Source organism: Oryctolagus cuniculus, chromosome 9, assembly GCF_051225735.1.
Source record: "Oryctolagus cuniculus isolate XC-2025 breed Fujian yellow rabbit chromosome 9, ASM5122573v1, whole genome shotgun sequence".
NCBI lineage: Eukaryota > Metazoa > Chordata > Mammalia > Lagomorpha > Leporidae > Oryctolagus > Oryctolagus cuniculus.
Window position 1 is genome coordinate 108,680,102 of NC_142875.1, and position 20,294 is coordinate 108,700,395.

At 39.5% G+C, this 20,294-nt stretch overlaps 1 protein-coding gene across 2 annotated transcripts; it reads right to left on the bottom strand.

The window, feature by feature from the left end:
* Window positions 1-5,446: 5,446 nt before the first annotated feature.
* Window positions 5,447-8,713, bottom strand: LOC108175716 (uncharacterized). 2 transcript variants are annotated; one of them, XM_089303860.1, is made up of 4 exons: window positions 8,587-8,713; window positions 7,714-7,749; window positions 6,622-6,929; window positions 5,447-5,541 (listed from the first exon to the last, which is right to left on the bottom strand). In XM_089303860.1, the coding sequence occupies exons 1-3, from the start codon at window positions 8,648-8,650 to the stop codon at window positions 6,652-6,654; spliced, it is 378 nt and encodes a 125-aa protein (XP_089159986.1). In that variant the 5' UTR covers window positions 8,651-8,713; the 3' UTR covers window positions 5,447-5,541; window positions 6,622-6,651. The 2 variants fall into 2 exon arrangements, with proteins under 2 accessions (XP_089159986.1, XP_017193591.2); XM_017338102.2 differs by lacking the exon at window positions 7,714-7,749 and having other exon boundaries at window positions 8,587-8,705.
* Window positions 8,714-20,294: the final 11,581 nt, after the last annotated feature.

Sequence of the window (20,294 nt, forward strand, 5' to 3'; positions counted from 1 at the left end):
TGGAAAATTATATTTACTAAATAAAAGTTTAAAAGAACAGTATTTTATACTTTATGTTCTGTGTGGGTGTAAACTGATGAAATCTTTACTTAATATATACTAAACTGATCATCTGTATATAAAGAGAATTTAAAATGAATCTTGACGTGAATGGAAGGGGAGAGAGAGCAGGGGATGGGAGGGAAGTTATGGGGGGGCATTGTTATCCATAAGCTGTACTTTGGAAATTATATTCATTAAATAAAAGTTAAAAAAAGAAAATAAATAAATAAAAATTTTAAACAATGATTTAATTTAATTAGAATTTGATTGGAGAAGTTGTAAAAAATGTCAAAAGATAAAAACAATAAATCAGCGTCACAGGTCACTGTGAAATAATACCAATGTGTCATTATCTTGTAAAGACAAATCTAGAAATCTACATAGTTGTAAACATAAAATCTTCCAGTATTGAGAAGATTCACTGTCTATGTTATTGACTTAATAATGTACTGATCTTAATAAGAGGCAACATGAAGCTTATAGAATTCATGAATCACAAAATTATGATTCCTGGTCCAGTTATATAAAAAAGAGAAAGCTTTACATTTTCAGAAGATTTACCACAAGAACTTTGTCATTTTAACAGAGTTGAAAATTAGCTTCTGGATTTGTACCAATATTCCTATATTTAAGATTTATTTATTGATTGATTTAAAAGCAGAGTTAAGCAAAGGGGTTGAGGGTGAGAGAGAGATAGAAAGTGAGTGAGAGAGAGAGAGATCTTCCATTCACTGGTTCACTTCCCTAATGGCCACTGTGGCAGGGACTGAGCCATGTAGAATCCAGGAGTTTCCTTAGGGTCTCCAACGTGAGTACAGGGGCCAAGGATGTGGGCCACCTTCCACTGCTTTCCCATTAACATTAGCAGCAAAATGGATTGGCAGTGGAGCAACCAGGACTCAAATTGGTACCCATTTGGAATGCTGGCTACTCAGGTAGTGGCTTTACCCACTATGGCACAGTGCCAGCCCAACCAATATGCTTTGATCACTATTTGCAAAAAAAATTTAAATAAATTCACTAAAATCTAAGGCTTTCTGAAGGATGTAATGTTAGGAATGAATAAATTAAATAGATTAAAGCACAAAAGTTTATAAATAATTACTTCAACAATGATCATGTTATCTAGCATGTCTACCAAAAATTCATGTAACATTTTTCGGGCTTAGGCTCATAGAGTTTAGCTGAATTATTTATGAGTTATAAATAATAGATATTTATTACATATGTAGGTCAATGCCATGTAAGATAAAATTGAGAAATGATTGCCAAACATATGTTTATATAATTTTAGCTTCTTATTACAAAGAACAAAAGATATTTTGGTGTATTAACATATAGGTGCTGTGCCACTTTTCAAAAAAGTACACCATGACTTTAGAAACACCACATGTTTCTAAAAGTAGCATTACTAAGAGAGAAAAATTCCAATTAATATGTGGGAATGAAAAGTAGGATGAAAAATAGAAACAACTGGGTGTGAGAAGAGTAAGATGTTTGTGCCAAGTGAACCTAGGAGGTATTATGGGTGTTTTTATTTAAGAAAGATGTGAATTATGGAATGATTGGTTCTTGCATGATGAGGAAGAGGACAACTATAGGACAGAATCTAAATATATCGAAGAAATTATAGACAGTTTGAAAATGAATCATAAAAATATCTATGTGTGGATAAACTGCTCAAGATTTCAATGAATTGATTTAGAAGTTATTTTTGCAAATAGTGAACCTTTAATATCAAAAGCATATTAGTGGGGTTGACATTGTGGTATAGTGGATAACACTGTTGCCTGAGGCACCAGCATCCCATATGGGTGCTGGTTTGAGTTCTGGTTGATCCACTTCCAATACAGCTCCCTGCAAATGTGCCTGGGAAAGCAGCAGAAGGTGTCCCACATGCTTGGGCCCCTCACCCATATGGGAGACCCTAAAGAAGCTCCTGGCTCCTGGCTTCCTCCTGGCTCAGCTTGAGCCCTTGACATTTGGGGAGTGAATCAGTGCATGGAGGATCTCTCTCTCTTTCTCTCTCTCTGTCATGTCCATGTTTCACATAACTCTGCTTTTCAAATAAATAAAAAAAAACTAAAAAAGGCATATCAGTACAAAACTAGAAGTTAACATTCACTCTGTTAAAATGCCAAAGTCTTTGTAGAATGTGTTCTGAAAATGTAGTGCTTTCTCTTTTTTATATGAGTGGACTAAGAAACATAATTTTGTCTTTTATGAATTCTATAAGCTTCAGGTACCTATTATTAGGTCATTACTTTATTAGGTTGATAACACAGAAAGCAAATCTTCTCAATACTGAAAGATGTTATATTTACAACTATGTAGTTTTCTGGATGTGTCTAATTAATGACACTTTGGTATTGTTTCACAGTGACCTGTAATCCTGATTTATTTATTTGTTATTACCTTTTGACATTTTTGACAACTTTCCCAATTAAATTCTAATTAAGTCTTTGTTCAAAATTTTTAAAATTCATTTCCACTTTGACAGTCATAGAGAAATAGAGACAAGCAGAGAGATATTTACCATCCATGGAGTTTTCCCTGAAATGCTCAAAACATCCTAGACTGGGTAAAGCCAAAGCTAGGAGCTTGGAATTCAATCCTATTCTCCCGCATGGTTATCAAGGACCCAAGTAGTTGAGCCATTGCCTGCCTCTTTTCAGGGTGTGCATTAACAGTAGGTGTATCCAAAGCAAATGAGTAAGGGCAAAAGCTAGGATCTCTGATATGAGACACAGTCATCGTAAAAAACAACTTAACAACGGCACCAACTGCATGACTCAAATTAAATCTATTTTTGTTTACATCAAACTAACTTTAGGTACTTCCAGAGGACTCTTGAAATACCTCAAGATAATTTATTTTCCCTTCTTATACAATGAGGAGTGATAGCTGCAGAGATATGTTAAATATGCAGGGGAAATAAGAAAGAAGGTTCAAGTTTCTTTGATTTATATAGATATGTTATTAATATATGCTGGAAATTCCATGACATTCTTCAAAGTCCAATAAGTCCTCACACAGGAAATCGTATTCCTGGTTATTTTTTTTTCATTTTTTTTATTTTTAGACGGGCAGAGTGGACATTGAGAGAGAGAAACAGAGAGAAAGGTCTTCCTTTTTCCATTGGTTCACCCCCCAGTGACCACTGCAGCCAGCGCACAGTGCTGATCTGAAGCCAGGAGCCAGGTGCCTCTCCTGGTCTCCCATGTGGGTGCATCCTCCACTGCACTCCCAAGCCACAGCAGAGAGCTGGACAGGAAGAGGAGCAACCAGGACAGAATCCGGCGTCCCAACCGGGACTAGAACCAGGGGTACTGGCGCTGCAGGCGGAGGATTAGCCTATTGAGCTGTGGCACCGGCTGTATTCCTGGTTATCATGTTAGGTTCTGATAATCCAAAACTAAGAAAGAAAAGCTAGACCTTTTTTTTTTAACTTTTATTTAGTAAATATAAATTTCCAAAGTACGGTTTATGGATTACAATGGCTCCCCCCCCCCATAACTTCCCTCCCACCTGCAATCCTCCCATCTCCCACTCCCTCTCCCAAATTGTACATCTCCTCCCTCTCTTATTCCCACTCTTATATTTAACAGAGATCACTTTTCAGTTAACTTTAAACACCTAAGAATAACTGTGTGTTAATTACAGAGTTCAACCAATAGTACTAAGTAGAACAAAAAAAAATACTAAAAGGGATAAAGTATTAAATTGTGCATCAACAGTGATGATAAGGGCTGATCAAGTCACTGTTTCTCATAGTGTCCATTTCACTTCATCAGGTTTCCTTTTTGATGCTCATCAACAGTAGACTGGATAAAGAAATTATGGGACATGTACTCTATAGAATACTATACAGCAGTAAAAAACAGTGAAATCTGGTCATTTGCAACAAAATGGAGGAATCATCGTGCTGAGTGAAATAAGCCAGTCCCAGAGGGACAAATATCATTTGTTCTCCCTGATCGGTGACAACTAACTGAGCTCAGTGTGCCAAAGGTGACACACTCAGGTTAGGCATAGTAAATCTCTCTCTCTCTCTCTCTCTCTCTCTCTCTCTCTCTCACTTTTGATTCAGAAGGGAAGTAATATCGCACAGCTGAGTGGAATTGAAGATAGTCAGCTTCTGATCTCTGGCTCCTGGGGGTATGTCATTCGTCTGCTCTTTCCCAAGGACCACAAAGAGAATCTGTTCTGCCCTCAGTGTGGGCTCAAATTCTCCTGCAGTCTCCCACCGGGTTGCCAAGGTTACCAAATTGTAGCGTCTTTGTAGAGTACTCACGTGAACTCCGTGAGTTCTCTCACCCACCGTCTCTTTTTTCATTGTCTCAGTTCATTATCTCCACACATTCTAACAGGTCCTAACTTCCTGTTATTTCACACACACACACACACACACACACACACACACACACACCCCAGAGTCAGGTTATTCTGTTTTGACTGAGGGCAGGCGCAGATCTGAGGTTGCACACAGCCTTGAGGTCGCGCAGCTTTTACATATATCCAAATTGGCGCCTGCTCTTTGTCTCTTGCTCGCCTTTGTGATGTGGGCAGAGAGAGAGAAACTCCTCCATACCGGTCCCTTTTTTTTTTTTTCTCTCTCCTGTAGTTAGCCTGGTGAACTTTCCCCAGCGGGGCTTCAAGCCTCGTTCCCTCTAGGCTCTATCTGCTGTTTTCCTGCCAATGTCTCAGGTTACTGACCTCACCTCCCCTTCCAGCACAGATGTGTAGTCTCTGCAGTTGGGCTCTGGAGCCATGGGTGTCCTTGCTCTCCCCGTAGGTTGTCCATGTCACATCCACTAGATCCGGAAGAGTTTCCTCTGCAATTTTTTCCCCGAGCCTTTCCCTGAAACTACAGTAACTCCACTTTTATTAAGCTATCTTTTCTTGGACTACCAGTGCGCGTCCTCACTCTTCCGCCATCTTGGCTCCGCCCCCAAAAGCTAGACCTTAATCACATGCCTGAAGAACCACCATTCCTTACTGATCAAAATACATCGTGTTGTCTGCTCTATGAAATCCACTCAGGCTAAGATAGTGGATATTTGGGCTGTTGTGTAGGACATAACTGTGCTTGAAAAAGTAGGGGGGAAAGAACATAGTTGGTTCTGGTGAGAAGAGTCCTCAAAACATGTTCATGTCCCCAGTAACCAGGACAAAATTTTAAAAATCTTAAGTGTTCCTGTGGCTCTGCATCTTCCTCACCCTGGCTGTAGTCCCTGTTCTTCTAAAATGACAAGAATATCAGAGGAACATCTGAAATGTCATTTTAAATGTGGAAGGAATGGTCCTGGAAGAACCAATGAGAAGGGATCCTGGATTTTCTTAGATTGTGTTCATACACTCAAATTTCAGACCCTTAGACAACAAGAAAGAGAAACATTAATCATTCGTTGCAAGCAATTTTATTGTTATATAAAAGACTTATGACTGCATTGATCCGATGTGCTGTCTTGGTGAAGACGTTGTCTTCTTATTCACCTCCTGAAACAATAAAACAAAGCAGGTTTTAGGCAATACTTGATGTGACAAAAAGTTACCAATCTCTTGCTCCCTTTCCTAAGTTCTTTTGATTCACTCTTTCTATGTAGGTCATAGACTATGTGCTCTAAATTGTTGCTTACCAATTAAAGAAAACGATTATTCTTAGGCGTTTATAGTGGTTACCATTGACAATGTTCATGCACAAACTTATTAAGCTGGTCCATGCAATATCTCTTTTAACAGGGAAAAACCAAAAGGGGCCCAAATTTCCATTGACAAGTAATATTTTCAGACATTATGGTACCCCCTCACACTGAAATAGTATACATTTAAAGAAATACCCACCCTACTAAGGAGATTTCTGCATCTCTACTAGCTTATGTGTAAGTTTTCTAGGGAATAAGTTACTGGAAATAAGCAATATACAGATCTGCTACAAAGTCCTGCAACATTTGTGGGAAAACGATGTTTTCTACTTTTGTACATATACTTGTTTCCTAGAAAGCATCCACAAAAGCTCAAGTGGTGGCTTTTGATGAGACATGGTGGGAGGTAGGATGAGAATGCTTTTAAAGTTTAATTTCATGCCTTTTTTAGTGAGCTTAACTTTTTAAACTTGAAAATGTTTTAATTCACATATTAATATTTAAAAGGTGGAGGATGTTTGATAGAATAACTTAAATATTCTTTACCAAGGATGTGGGACCTGAGAGACTTGTGAGACAGAACAGAGCAAAGAATGTTGAGATGGAAACTTGTGACGGGCAGTAATTCAATCACAGCACAGGAGGCACAGGACCAGAAGGATACAATTGGTCCACATCTACATTACCAATATAACTTTAGACAGGTAGTCACTTGGAAAAAGAAATTTAAGGGCTATGTTTCTCAAATCAAAATTATCTCTCAGAGTTTATTAAAATTATGAGGTCTTGCTACCTTATCCCAGAATATCTGAATAGAAATCTTTAAAGATATTGTCATAGCTATGATATTTTAAAATGTTTCAGGTGATTCTTGAACCCAGTCAAGTTATAGGGACATATAATGGCCCTTGTAGACACTGAATTTAAATCTGACCTGAACTGTAGATTACTGGGGTAGTTGGTCTTAGGGAGGTGGTGGTCCAGCCCTGTGGAAAAGTTGTGGCACAGGTCTTTGTTGGTATCTAAGGGGAGGTAGGCGATGCTGGTTTTGTTGGTCTTCCTGTTGGCTCGCTCCATGGTGGCTTTTAGGGGGAGGTGGATGGTGCTCATTCTGGTTGGCTTCTTCTGGTGGTAGATTCTGCTCTGTAATTTCATCTTGATTTTCATCATAATCATCGAAAGAGCTAGCTGGGAGTTCCTCAGGAGGTAGTGCATCAGAGCTCTCATCTTGGTTCTCATAGTCTGTATGTGTCAGTACAAGAAAAGGCAAGTTTCATGATGAAAGATGCAACTCTATGGTGAGCAGTCTGATGCCCGCACAGTCTCTTCCCAAGTCTTTCTCTCAACCCCTCACCTCCTTTATGCACACATCTTTCTTATGTAGTACTACTCTTATTTCATATACTGTGATATGGGGCATCTCCTTCCTTGACTCTTGGAAAAGGATGGCCCTAATATTTGGAAAAAAAGAAAGAGAGAGAGAGAGAGAGAAGAAAGAGGAGGGAGGGAAGGAGAGAGGGAAGCAGGGAGGAAGAAAGGAAAGAAGAAAGAAAGAAACAAAGAGAGAGAGAGAAAGAAAGAGAAAGAAAGAAAGAAAGAAAGAAAGAAAGAAAGAAAGAAAGAAAGAAAGAAAGAAAGAAAGAAAGAAAGGAAGGAAGGAAGGAAGGAAGGAAGGAAGGAAGGAAGAAAGAAAGAAAGGCATTTTGGATCCCTTATTATTTCCAGATGATATCTCTAGAGACTAACAGAAAGCAGAGCAAAAGTATTACAAACATAGTTATAGGCAAAGTTTTTGGGACTATCAATGACTTGCTGACTGTGGCTCTACATCAGACACCTGAGCCCAAGCTGAAACTAGAGCTGATGTTTCAGGTTCCAAGACCCATTTGCGGGCATTTGAAGAGTGACACAATGAAGGTTAGATCTCCGCATCTCTCTCTCTCTCTCTCTCTCTCTCTCTCTCTCTCTCTCCTATTTTCCATTCAAAATTCTTAAAAAAAAGTTTGAGGGTTACTTTTGAATGTACCTGATGCTATTTGGGAATCATCTGGATAGACGGCATCTAAGAAAGAAGCACAAGATTAAGTGAAGGTTAAGTTAGGATCTTTCAGGGTTCACAGATATTTGACAGGGGAAGGACTCCTCTACTCACAGTCTACGCATGTTGTAAGGTTCCTTGCCACTCTCTCTGCCACTGCTGGGAAGGGAAACGCTGAACTCCATGTACAGAGAGCCCTATTTGTCTTCCCTTGGATCCATGAAATATGCTGCTAATTTAAGTTAAGTGTCCAGCAAGTTGCCATGTCATATTTTGATAAACATCTAATCTCTTTCTTCATTAAACACTTAGCCAGATGTAATAACTTTTTATCCGCAGGCACAATCAGGAGTAATTATAACATTTGAATAATAAAGTAATCAGAAATATGTGCAGAGCATAGTGACGTTTTAATAAGCATGAGAGAAATATAAGATAAATTTGTGCTAGTATTTCTGTATTTTTATGTACTGTCAAAATTATTATTTGTTTTTCTATATCTGAAATAGTTCTGCTGGCTGTTATCCTGCTCGTCTGAGCTGCATTCCCAGATTGACAGGCAGATGTCCTGCCCTATTTGATTACTGTGATATCTTCACTACTGGACTTCCCTGTGTCAGTCTTGCTGTTGTCCTGCACATCCTTCACAGCCCAGTCAGAGAGATCTTTCTTCCCTTGTGATTTTACCTGGTCATTGTTCTATTGGAACACTTTAGTTCCTTTCATACTTTGAGTAAAGTATCAGGCGATGGTCTTATCATTATCAGAAGAACTGGGCAACCCTATTCTGCTTTTCATCCCCTAGCCCTTCCCTCCACCCCCTCTTTGAAGTATCATCTTCTACCCTGCCCTTTTTCATACCATCATCTGTGGTCTGAGCTGAGCTCAGAGCCAGCAGGGTCACTGACAGCAGGATCAGCAGCATCTTGGAGGAGGCTCTGGAGTTGCTCCCAAGTCTGTGCTGGGAGACTCGGGGCAGTTCCCTTTATACAGAGGAGCAGAACAAGGGCACCTTTGAGCTCTACGCTGTGCACCTCCCAACCTGACACACTAGGCTCGTGTGCTCACATCACTTTAAAGACATGCTATATTTCTCTTTGGGACTTGAGCCCAGCAGGGTGGGGTGAGGTGAAAGATGTCAGTCTCATTTCCAAGGGGTTTGGCATGTGACTTGGGCAAAGATTTTGAACAAATATGTCCAAGGATTCAGCACAGATATATTAATGTTAAAATTTGTGAATCAGTTGTGCTCTTTCCTTTGCTTTGTGTGTGTGTGTGTGTGTGTTGACAGTGATTCTCACCCACAGAGTTGTTTAAGAAAATATTCTTAATGCAGTAAGTTTTGCTCTAGAAAGCTTTTTCTTGCAAGGAGTCCAAGCCCATTATTATTTCTTTCTTCTTTGAATTCTTATGGATATATTTTGTCCTGTGGCTTGAATGTTATCCCTGGCAAACCCAAGTTGAATTTAACTCCCAGTGCAACAGTGCTACAGGGTGGGACCAATTTGAATGTTATTTCATGAGGATTCTGCCCTTATGAATGAACTAATGCCATTACATGGGAATGGATTAGATATCCTGGTAGATGGTTGCCTGTAAAATGATGAGGTCTGACCCGACTTTTCACTTCCCTGTTCCTGTCCTGTGTCTCACACATGCTCATTTGCCCTCTACCAGGTTCTAATCCAGTATGAAGGCCCAAGGTCATTCTCTACAGTTCACCAATGTCAGCAATAAATTACAGAGATTAGTCTGTCATGAAAGGATAAATATCAGCTATGAATTCACAAGACTCAACGAAAACAGAGGTTATAGAAGAGTGACTGTCATGTAGGAGTGGTGAGGTTAAAGTAATGAGCAAGCCTGAAGGATGCAGCCCAGGGATTGTAGATGGGTTGAAGTCTTCATGCAATCCATTTGCCTTTTATTATGTATGCTGACCTCAACATGTTCCATATAGCGTTTTTGTGTTCCACACACAAATACATGCTGTCCTCTGTAATAATTTGTTATGATGGCTGTAACAACATGCTGGGACTGGGTGGTATTACACAGAAGGAATTTATTTCAGAAACTTCTAGAAACTAGAAGTCCAAGATCAAGGTGTCAGAAAACTTAATTTCTTCTGAGATCTTTAACTTAGGCTTCCAGAAGACTTCTTGCTCTGTCTTCATGTGGCGTGTCCTCTGCACACACATATTTGTAGTGATGTTTGTACAAATGTAATCTTTCAAAAAGGAGCAACTTGGATTGCATTAATGCCCACTCTAATAGCCTGATTTCCACACAATCACCTCTGTAAAGCTCTGTTTCCAAATAAGGGCATTGTGTATTATGACTTGAGGCATTTGAGAAAGTCACAAGTTAACCCATACTTTTTCTCATCTTTTCTTAGTGACAGTTATGTCATCCAGTGGACCAAAAAAAGATGGAAGTCACTTTGACTTGTTAGTATCCTGTATCCCAACATGCTGCTCATTTGCAAATCCAACTAACTCTACCATGAAATATATCACAAAATAATGTCTTATTTCTGTTTCAAGACCTTCATTCAGGCCTTCATTAATTGAAGTATCATCTTCTACCCTGCCCCTTTTCATACCATCTTCGGTGGTCTGAGCTGAGCTCAGAGCCAGCAGGGTCACTGAGAGCAGGATCAGCAGCATCTTGGAGGAGGCTCCGGAGTTGCTCCCAAGTCTGTGCTCTCCTCCCTGCCCAGCTGACTGGATAATATTCCTGCCTCTAGCACATCCCTTTTCAATTCTCTGCATGAAAGTTAGCATGATGTGTGAAAAAAAGAGAACTTAGGTACTGTGTTTTCTTGCTAAAATTATGCCTGATTTTCCCAATTCACTTGTTCTAATATGCAAATTTCATGCCTCTGCTACCTCAACCACCACATGTTGCTTTGTTTCTGGAATACTGTTCAGATCCCTGGGACAGAAAACAAAAAAACAAAATCTTTTTTTTTTTAATTTTATTTAATGAATATAAATTTCCAAAGTACAGCTTATGGATTACAATGGCTTCCCCCCCATAACGTCCCTCCCACCCGCAACCCTCCCCTTTCCCACTCCCTCTCCCCTTCCACTCACATCAAGACTCATTTTTGATTCTCTTTATATAGTTAGCTTCACATTCACTTGTTTGCCTGCAGCTTGAAAAGAGGGTTCAGAAAAGATGAATATTAACAGAGTGGAGAAATTTATGCTGGAATGTTCATTGGTGTCACTGATCAAGGCAGAGTTCACATGGTTTGAACAAATTGCCTTATTCATTGAGTCAACTAAGCATGATATAGTGAACAAACAAACAAAATTGTCCCTAAGAATTTGACTTTGCTTAGATATTTCCTAATTAATATGGCTATACTCATATAAAACTGCTTAAAAATTTGATTTTGACTCTGTAAATGCACATTACATTCTATTTTTTAATTTTTTTTTTTTTTTTGGCAGGCAGAGTGGACAGTGAGAGAGAGAGAGACAGAGAGAAAGGTCTTCCTTTGCCGTTGGTTCACCCTCCAATGGCTGCCGCGGCCGGTGCACCGCAGCCGGCGCACCGTGCTGATCCGATGGCAGGAGCCAGGTACTTATCCTGGTCTCCCATGGGGTGCAGGGCCCAAGCACTTGGGCCATCCTCCACTGCACTCCCTAGCCACAGCAGAGAGCTGGCCTGGAAGAGGGGCAACCGGGACAGAATCCGGCGCCCCGACTGGGACTAGAACCCGGTGTGCCGGCGCCACAAGGCGGAGGATTAGCCTAGTGATTAAGGAAATGATTCATATTTTTCCCCAAGGGAAATAGGTATATTGTTTTCAGAATAATGCTGTATATCCTACTTAAGGGTATTGATAGTATTATATACTACTACTAATAATATTAATAATAATAGTAAAAATAACTATTTCATAGGACACAGTTTCACTCAGTGAACTTCTTAGAAATTGGAATGTGTGGCACACTGAGTTTATACAATGACCTCCATATTCTCTTTCTCTGACGATTCTCACAGCACTGCTGTTTTTGTCCTCTCATCTATGGGGTTTCTTTTTCATGAGATTTTCATGGCTCTTGAGTTTTCATGACAGGTGCGTTTTGATTAAACCAGGAGATTTCAGGTGTTGTTTGTCTCTAGCCTTACTTGAACTCTCCATGTTAGCTGGCTTGCTCTGGCACTGCTTCAGCAGAGGGCAAGGGTGGGAGGCAATCACATGAATCTTGGAATGGGGGTAGGAGTAATTTTGCTCCTCACCCTCTCTTGACACGCAGGAAAGGGGGTTCCTGATGACTATTGGGTAGTATTACAGGAGATACAAATCTGGCCCCTCCCACAGATTCCTCCTGTCTGGGAGCAGGAGTGGCCTTCCCATGTGGTCTTCACCTATTCCATCCCAGTGTGGAAGAAGAAAGGGTGCTTCCTTACTGCAAGTTGAGGAGGAAATTCGAGGTCCTCCATGGCCGTACCATGTTAGCACAGAGTGGGAAAGAGTGAGTCACACAGTCCTACCAGATGGGAATGACAGTTCCAGTTCCCACTGTTCTCTCTATGCTATAGTGCAGGACTGAGACACCTGTCCCAGCTTGGCAAACATATAGGTCCAAGCACTCCTCTGAATGCCAAAGTTATAGCCAGTGTTTGGCTGCAGATGAGTGGCTATTGTCTAAGTGATTGCTACTTTGTTAGGATGTCTGGTTCTGGTACATTTGCTGGAAACAGTGGGCTTTTATTCATCTATTTTGTTCTGTGCTCATTCATATTTCTGTTTTTCTGGATTTTCCAGTTACAAATCTGCTATTGACAAATCAGAAAAGGAAATCTGGGGAATTCAATGACATGTCATTCCTTGGGTCTCTTGCACATATACCTTGTTCTCACCAGTTTTCAAAGTCTTCTTATGCTTTAAATGTAATGTTCTAGAGTTTTAGTGTTTGAGGATAAGGAAAAGTGCGTATGTTTCATTTTTGCATGAATATATATATATATATATATGGCATTATTCTGAAAGCAATATACCTATTTCCCTTGGGGAAAAATATGAGTCATTTACTTAGGAGAGAGCCTGCTTGCTTTCCAGACTGACAAGTCTTAGTGAGGCCTATAGATGTCACTACTCACTGTAGAGGTAGAAATCAGAGTGAATCTTATATGTCAAAGTATAGAAACACTGTCACTCAAATGAAGGAGACTTGGATATCTTCCAGCCTCACTAGCCACCTGAGGATATGCATGGAAGTATTTGTTTATCAGAATTCCTTCTTCATAGTCTTTCTGCTTCTTTTTGAATTCTTCCAGTGGTGAAGACAGCAGTTATTTCCCGAGTCATCTATTTTTTTGCATAATCCATTGTTAGAAAGTTGTTATTTGGAAGGATGAACAAAGCCCATCTCTGAATAAGTGCATCTGTTAGACTATGGTTGCCAAACATTCTGCAGTATATTTTTATAGACATTGTGCATTTAACTCTTATAAATAACTCTGTGTTTTAGTTCTGGATACTATAATAGAAAACTGTAGTCTGGAAAATTTGTAAATAATGGAAATCTATTTCTCATAATTTTGTATGCTAGAAGGTTCAAAGTCATGAGACTAGCAGATTCTGTCTTTTGTGAGGTTCTAATCATCATAGATGGTTTTTCCCATCTTTTTCACATGATAGACACATGTAAAAATGTTTAAAACTTTGTCTTTATTTGGGAAAAGAGACAGAAGTCCCAGATAGCTCTCTGAAGCCTCTTTTATAAGGGAATTTATCTCATTGTTGAGAGCAGAAGAATGATATCCTACAAGAATGTGCATTTTCTCTCTGTTGGTTGACATATTCTCTAAATGTCTATTAAGTCCATTTGCTAATTAATGTGGTTCAACTCAGGTATATCTTTGTGGATTTTCTGTATGGATAATCTGCTAATTGATTTCAGTGGGGGCATTGAAGTCTTCCAATATTATTGTATTGCAGTGCATCTCTCCTTATAGATTTAGCAATATTTTCTTTTTATATCAGGTGATCTTGTGTTGGGTGTGTATATATTTATGATTGTTGTATCTTTTTGCCAAGTCAATCAATGTTCTTTCTCCAATCAATATATGGTGTTCCTTTGTCTCTTTTTTACAGTTTTTGATTTAAAGTTTGCCTTTATCTGATGTATTATACATATTCCAATTCATTTTTAATTTTCATTTGTATGATATATCTTTTTCCAATCTTCACTATTGGTTTATGTGTATGTATGACATGAGTTTCTTTTAGGCAAAATATAATTGGGCCTTATGATTTTATCCATTCAGCCAAACTATATTTTTTGACTAGATAATTTAATTCATTTAAATTCAAAGCTAATACTGATAGAGAAGACCTAAGTTGTGCCACTTAAAAATTATCGACTGGCTCTGCTTTGTTAATGGATTTTGTACTGATGGCTACTTCCAGTGTAGGACTCTTTATTATTTCTTCTAAGATCCGAATACATTAAGGGCTGATTCTGAGGCCAGAGTGCTGTTTAGGGCATTTGCCATTCTATGAGTCTGCTGTGTATCCTGCTTCCCAGGTAGGATCATTCTCTCCTTTTTAATTCTATCAATTATTATTTGCAGACACTGGTCTTATCTATGTAATCCCTTTGACACTTAATCCTATCTTTTTGATTAATTAGGAACTTAAACTGATCACTTTGAACAACTTGACTACAACATGCCTTGGAGAATATCATTTTTTATGTGATTCTGGTTGATATCTTTTGAGATTCCTGTATCCTTTGAAATGTTCATATCCCTTATGTGACTTAGGAAGTTTCCACCTATTATTTTTTTTCCAGTGGATTCTCAATGCTTTTTTGTCTTCCCTTCTTTAGCTATTCCTATAATACAAATATCTTTCATTTAAAGTTATCTCCTATGTCTCATAGTCTTTCTTCATTCTTTTTAATTATTTTCTATTTATTTTTTCTTGATATTATTATTTCAAAATTTTTGCAATCAGCCTCAGAAAGTCTTCCTTCTGCTTGGCCTATTCTAAAGTTGAGACTCTCAATGGTATTTTGTTATTTTACTAACATTTCCACCTCCAAAATTCCTGATTCTTTAATGGTTTCTCTTTGTTGAACCTCTCATATATATCATGTATTGTTATCATCATTTCTTTAAATTGTCTGTGTTGTCTTGCATCTCACTGAGTTTTCTTTCTTTTTTCTTTCTTTCTTTCCTTTTTTTTTTTTTTTTGACAGGCAGAGTGGACAGTGAGAGAGAGAGACAGAGAGAAAGGTCTTCCTTTTCCGTTAGTTCACCCCTCAAGTGACCCATACGGCTGGCACACCCCGCTGATCCGAAGGCAGGAGCCAGGTGCTTTCTCCTGGTCTCCCATGTGGGTGCAGGGCCCAAAGACTTGGGCCATCCTCCACTGCACTCCCAGCCCACAGCAGAGAGCTGGACTGGAAGAGGAGCAACCGGGACAGAATCCAGCACCCCGACCGGGAATAGAACCCTGTGTGCCGGTGCCGCAGGCAGAGGATTAGCTTATTGAGCCGTAGCGCCGGCCCTCACTGAGTTTTCTTAGGAATATTATTTTGATTTCTTTTTCAGGCGTTCCTCCAAATCATGATTAATTTCTGAAGAACTATTATTTTATTTTGGAGTTTTTATGCTTCCTTGCTTCTACATGTTTCCTATGTCCCTACAATGATGTTCACTTACTGTGTTCCTTATTACTTATGGAGTAGGTTTTGTTGAAAAGGATTTCTTTGTTTGTTTAGATGAGATATGTGGTATCAGTTGGGTTGTTGCTTTGGCTTTGGCTCTGGTTGAGCCCAGAGTATATCATGTGAGTGATTTCCTCAGCTGTAATCAATGTGAACTATGTCTCTAAGCACCACAGTTGTCCAGTCTTCAGCAGTTTATGAGGCATTAGTATGATTTTGATGAGTATGGGATTCTTAGTGTATCTTCTGTCCCAAGAATCAACGGCAATAGGTTTGTGATAGCTGTAGTCTTATTCTTGGTGCTAGGAAAGAAGAGAGAGATAACATGGGATTGACTGAAAGATATTGCAAAATATTTCCAGCTTCAGGGATACAACTAAGTAGAGAATCATGGAGAAAAGGACCCTGATTCCTTCGCATTTGCCCTGAAGCCATATAACTATAGGGAGGAACACTGGGGGAAAGGAAAGCAGTTGAGAGTTTCTGAGTACAACAGAAGAATCAGAATTCAGACACTTCACATCTGCCTGTCACCTCTCAGTCATCATTTCTGGCTGAGGGAACAGGCAACCTACTGTTGTCATGATAGCTTGGAATCCCCGATGTTCAAATTTCTGCTCTACCCATGGGCCCCAGATTCAGATTTGTCTATACTTTTCAGGGCTCTAACATTGAATAATTCCTACCGAAAAGTGATGAGTTGAAGTTACTGGGGAACTGAAAATTTCTGAGGAAAAAGGAAGAAAAAATTGATTGAGGATTGTTTGAGCTTTATCTGATATGAAGATGGGATAGTCATCATTTGGAAGAGAAGCACAGGGTGGAGGGAAGGTTATGCCAGGATCTCCCAGGGCTCACAAGTGTCCAACAGGGACTGGTGACCCCCACACAGCCTGGAAATCTCTTATGATTCATCGCCAGACACTTTCTGTGATGCTATTCCTATGCTGAAGAACAACAACAAACTTAATGTACAAATACCCATTTTTGTCCTACCTAAGATTCCTCAACCTTTCTGTTAACTTAGGTTATATATTCTAAGTATTCAACCTTTCTGCTAACTTAGGTTATATATTCTAAGTACTCTTCTACCCTGTTCTTCATCAAGCTCTTGGCACACATTAACATGTTCTTTCAACAGGAGAACTGAGCATAGCATTTGGAAATGACCTTATACACCTTGTTTGGAGCACATTGAAATATTCAACGTGGGTGGGGGAAAATAAGCAAAGTAAGCTGTGATATCTCTGTATCTTTTATAGAGACAGACATGTTATCCAAATCTCTACTTCTGAAGTGTGTCTGACATGTGCTGGTCTCATTCATCTGAACTTCTGCTGCTGTACAGCAAGGATACTGTCATGCCCTATTTGATTACTGTAATATCTCCCCCCTCTGGACTTTCCAGTATCAGTCCTGCCATCCTCCTTCGTGTATCTTACATAGCAGTCATGGAGAGCTCTGCAAAACTTACCTTGTGATTTCTAAGGTTTCAATTCTTTAGTGGGATCTAACTATACTAAGGAAAAGATCTGGATAAGTGATGAGAACACAACAGGTGTCCTGTCTGGAGAAATATGCAATCCAGTAATTGTTTTTATCATCCATACTTTCCTCCCTACTGCTCTGTAGTGTGATTTCCGAGAGTTGGAGCAGTCACAGCACCTACTTCCCCCTTTTTTGTGTACCTTCATTTATGCTCTGAGTTGAGCTCAGGGCCAGCAGGGCCAGCAGGATCAGTAGCATATTGGAGGAGGATGTAGAGCTGCTCCCAAGTCTGTGCTGGGAGACTCAGGGCAGCTCCCTTTATAAAATGGAGCTGAACAAGTGAATCTTTGAGCACCATGCTGGATGCACCTCGCTTCCTGTCAAACCAGTTGGCTTTGCTCACATAACGTCAACTGCATCCCTTATTCTTGTTTGGGACTTGAGCCCAGAAGGATGAGGTATAGTGGGAGATGTTAGTATCTCTTTTCTAAAAATTTCAGCGTATGACTTGGGCCAAGCTTTATTTATTTATTTACTTTATAACCAGAATGAGAATGAGAGTGAGAGAGATATCTTCCATTCACTGATTCACTCCCCAAATGCCTGCAAAATCTAGAGTTGAGACAAGGCTGAAGTCAGGGGTGCAGAAATCCATCTGGGTCTCCCATAACAGGAACCCCAGTTTTTGAGTTATCATGTGATGCCTCCCAGGTCCAGTAGCAGGAAGCTGTACCAGAAGCACAGGCAGAACTCAGCCTCTGGCACTCCCCTAGAGGGTGTGGGTATCCCAAACAAAAGGTTTAAACTGCTATTCCACAATGCCTTCCCTGCCTTTTAAAAGGAGCGGTGTTCAAGCACTCAACACGTTTTAGGATTGAAATTTGACCATGTGCTTACTCTCAGACACAGAAATCTCAGTATCTGCGTATATTTATGTACACACACATGTATAGTGAAATGTGTGGATGTCATATTATTTGGAATGTACATAACTATATATGTCATTTTCACTGAGTTATTTCCTTTTCATAACAATGTGTGATTCTTTCCTCTTTTAAAAAAAGGTTCAGCTTGATCCTATTTCCTCTAGAAAATATTTTCATCACTTCCATTGCCAGCTGAGTGGCCACAATCGTACACTACAGTAAGGTATATTGACACCTCCTTACAGGCCTCGGTAGCATTATGTCAGCCTTCTATTCTATAGTTAGTTTCTGTGCTCTTTTCTCACCTTGGTTTTCCTTACAGAGAAATTTCTCTACAATATCCTCATACTCTTCCTCTCATCCCTCTCCCCCTCAAAAAAAACTTATCAGTTGATATTTTGTTTTCTGAATTCAAACTTCCTGTGTTTCTTTTTCCTCTTTTACTTGGATTTGTTTTCCCTTGCACTTTGGGAGAATTCCCAGATTTAATCCTGTGACTCTTCTGAATCACAGTCTATTGTACCATATCTTTTTTAACTTTAAAAATTGACAACAAAACATTGCTTCCAAAAAGTTTGAGTACCTGTTTTCCTTTCTTCCTGTTTTTTTTTTTTTTTTTTTTTTTTTTTTTTTTAAGACTTCTATTTATTTATCTCAAAGATTGACAGGGAGAGACAGGGAGAGACAGAGAGAAATCCTCTGTCCACTGGTTCACTCCCCAAATGGCTGCATAAGTGACAGATTGGTCAGGCTGAAGCTGGGAGCCAGGAACTCCATCCTCGTCTCCCTTGAGGGTGGCAGAGCACTTGGGCCATCTTCCTGCGCTTTCTCTGGCGTATTATCAGGGAACTTTATCAGAAGCAGAGCAGCCAGGACTCAAACTGCTGTTCTGATATGGGATGCTGGCATCTCAAAGTGGAGGGTTAACCTGCTGTGCCACAACACAGGCCCCATCTCCTTTCCATTTAGCTGCTGATAGTTCTATTTTGCATTGTGGTTTGCCCTGTCATGCTTTCCATAGAAAATCTAGAACAGTCAGCATCACCAGCTGCCCTTACTTTGGATAAGTCCTGTTATCTGGTTTTTTTTTGTTTGTTTGTTTTGTTTTGTTTTTTGGTCTAGACTAGTGATAAATATGGGAGTGCTAGGTGGAAAGTATGATGGGGAGGATCATGTGTCTGGAAATTCTAAAGCTCTGTCCCTTGACCAGTGTAGTTGTCTTGGTTCAGTGCTATGTACTTGAGTGTCTTTGCTGGCTCATTCTGGAGGGGAACAGCTAATATCACAGGGAGGCTTCTAAATAAAATGGAGTTTGCTGTGAATAACTTTGTCTTTTAAGGTGACAATGAGCATGCTATGTTCCCTGGCATAATTATGGTTGTATGCTGAAGGGGGACTAGATTAGCAGTGGGAAATTCTCTGACTCTATGGGCAGTAGAACAGTTCTGGCTGGGCTTCTGGGCTTTATGAAAAGCAGAGGGAAATTTCATCAGCTTCTCCTCTCCATTGAGATGACTGTCTTTGGTGTCTACAAATATTATCGCTGTGGAGATTGGGGCTAAGCTTATCTGATGAGCTGGCTGATGGTTGACCTTCAGGAAGAAAGGGAGGTCAGTGTGAAGTAGCGGAGGGAGAGCCAGGTAGACCTGTACACAGTGTGTGGGTTGGCTGCATAAGAAGCAGTCATGGTGGAAGGCAACCTTGACCTTAGCTTGATAGACACTGGAACAGAACAGGTGATTCTGCCAAATACTGTTCAGCTCAGGCCATTTTCCTAACCTGCTCCAGTGCCAGAAGTAGGCGACAGAGATTAGTGTGTCATGAAAGAATAAATACCAGCTATGAGCCTACCAGACAATCAAAACAGAGGGTACGTAAGAACTGAAAGGTTAGAATATCATTTAGGAGGGGTGGAAGTAAGACAATGAGCAGTACTACAGTGGGTTGCCTAGGCATCTTTGGGTGACTGAAGTCCCCAAACGATCTACTTCCCTTTACATTTTCAGATCAAATACTGCAAGAGGACTTGTCACTTTAACAGAGATTAAGTCAGATTCTATTTTTCTATCAATGCATGTTTTAATATTAAGTATCATCATTAAAAACAGCTTCTAAGTAAATCCATTCTTATATTAGCAAGTTCTTCTAAAAATTACAATTTTCATGCATCTTTTGATATTTTGTCTTGTATTTTTCCTCTATTTGTGAAACAACCAGCCATTCTATTTTAAGATAGAAATTATTTTCATTTTTCCATAAATTGAGCACATTTGTTGCAACATCACTTAACAAAGATGTGTTGAAATTTTTAATATAAAATTGTTTTCTTTACTCTTGTTGCTTCTAATTTCTGTGTAATAATTAGAATAATTAAATCCTAGGAAATTTCAATTTTAGAATTATGGCCTCTGTCCTAAAATTTCTTAATTTGGTACAGGAAATAATTGTTAGCACCATGGGA

Bases quoted from the DNA above. Each gene is read 5' to 3' on its own strand.
- LOC108175716 (XM_089303860.1), bottom strand. From the start codon at position 8,650: ATGCTGCTGATCCTGCTGTCAGTGACCCTGCTGGCTCTGAGCTCAGCT. The intron at 7,750-8,586 runs GTATGAAAAAGG...CTTCTTTCTTAG, and splicing joins AGCTCAGACCACAGATGATG to ATGCCGTCTATCCAGATGAT. The intron at 6,930-7,713 runs GTACATTCAAAA...TGACACATACAG, and splicing joins TGATTCCCAAATAGCATCAG to ACTATGAGAACCAAGATGAG.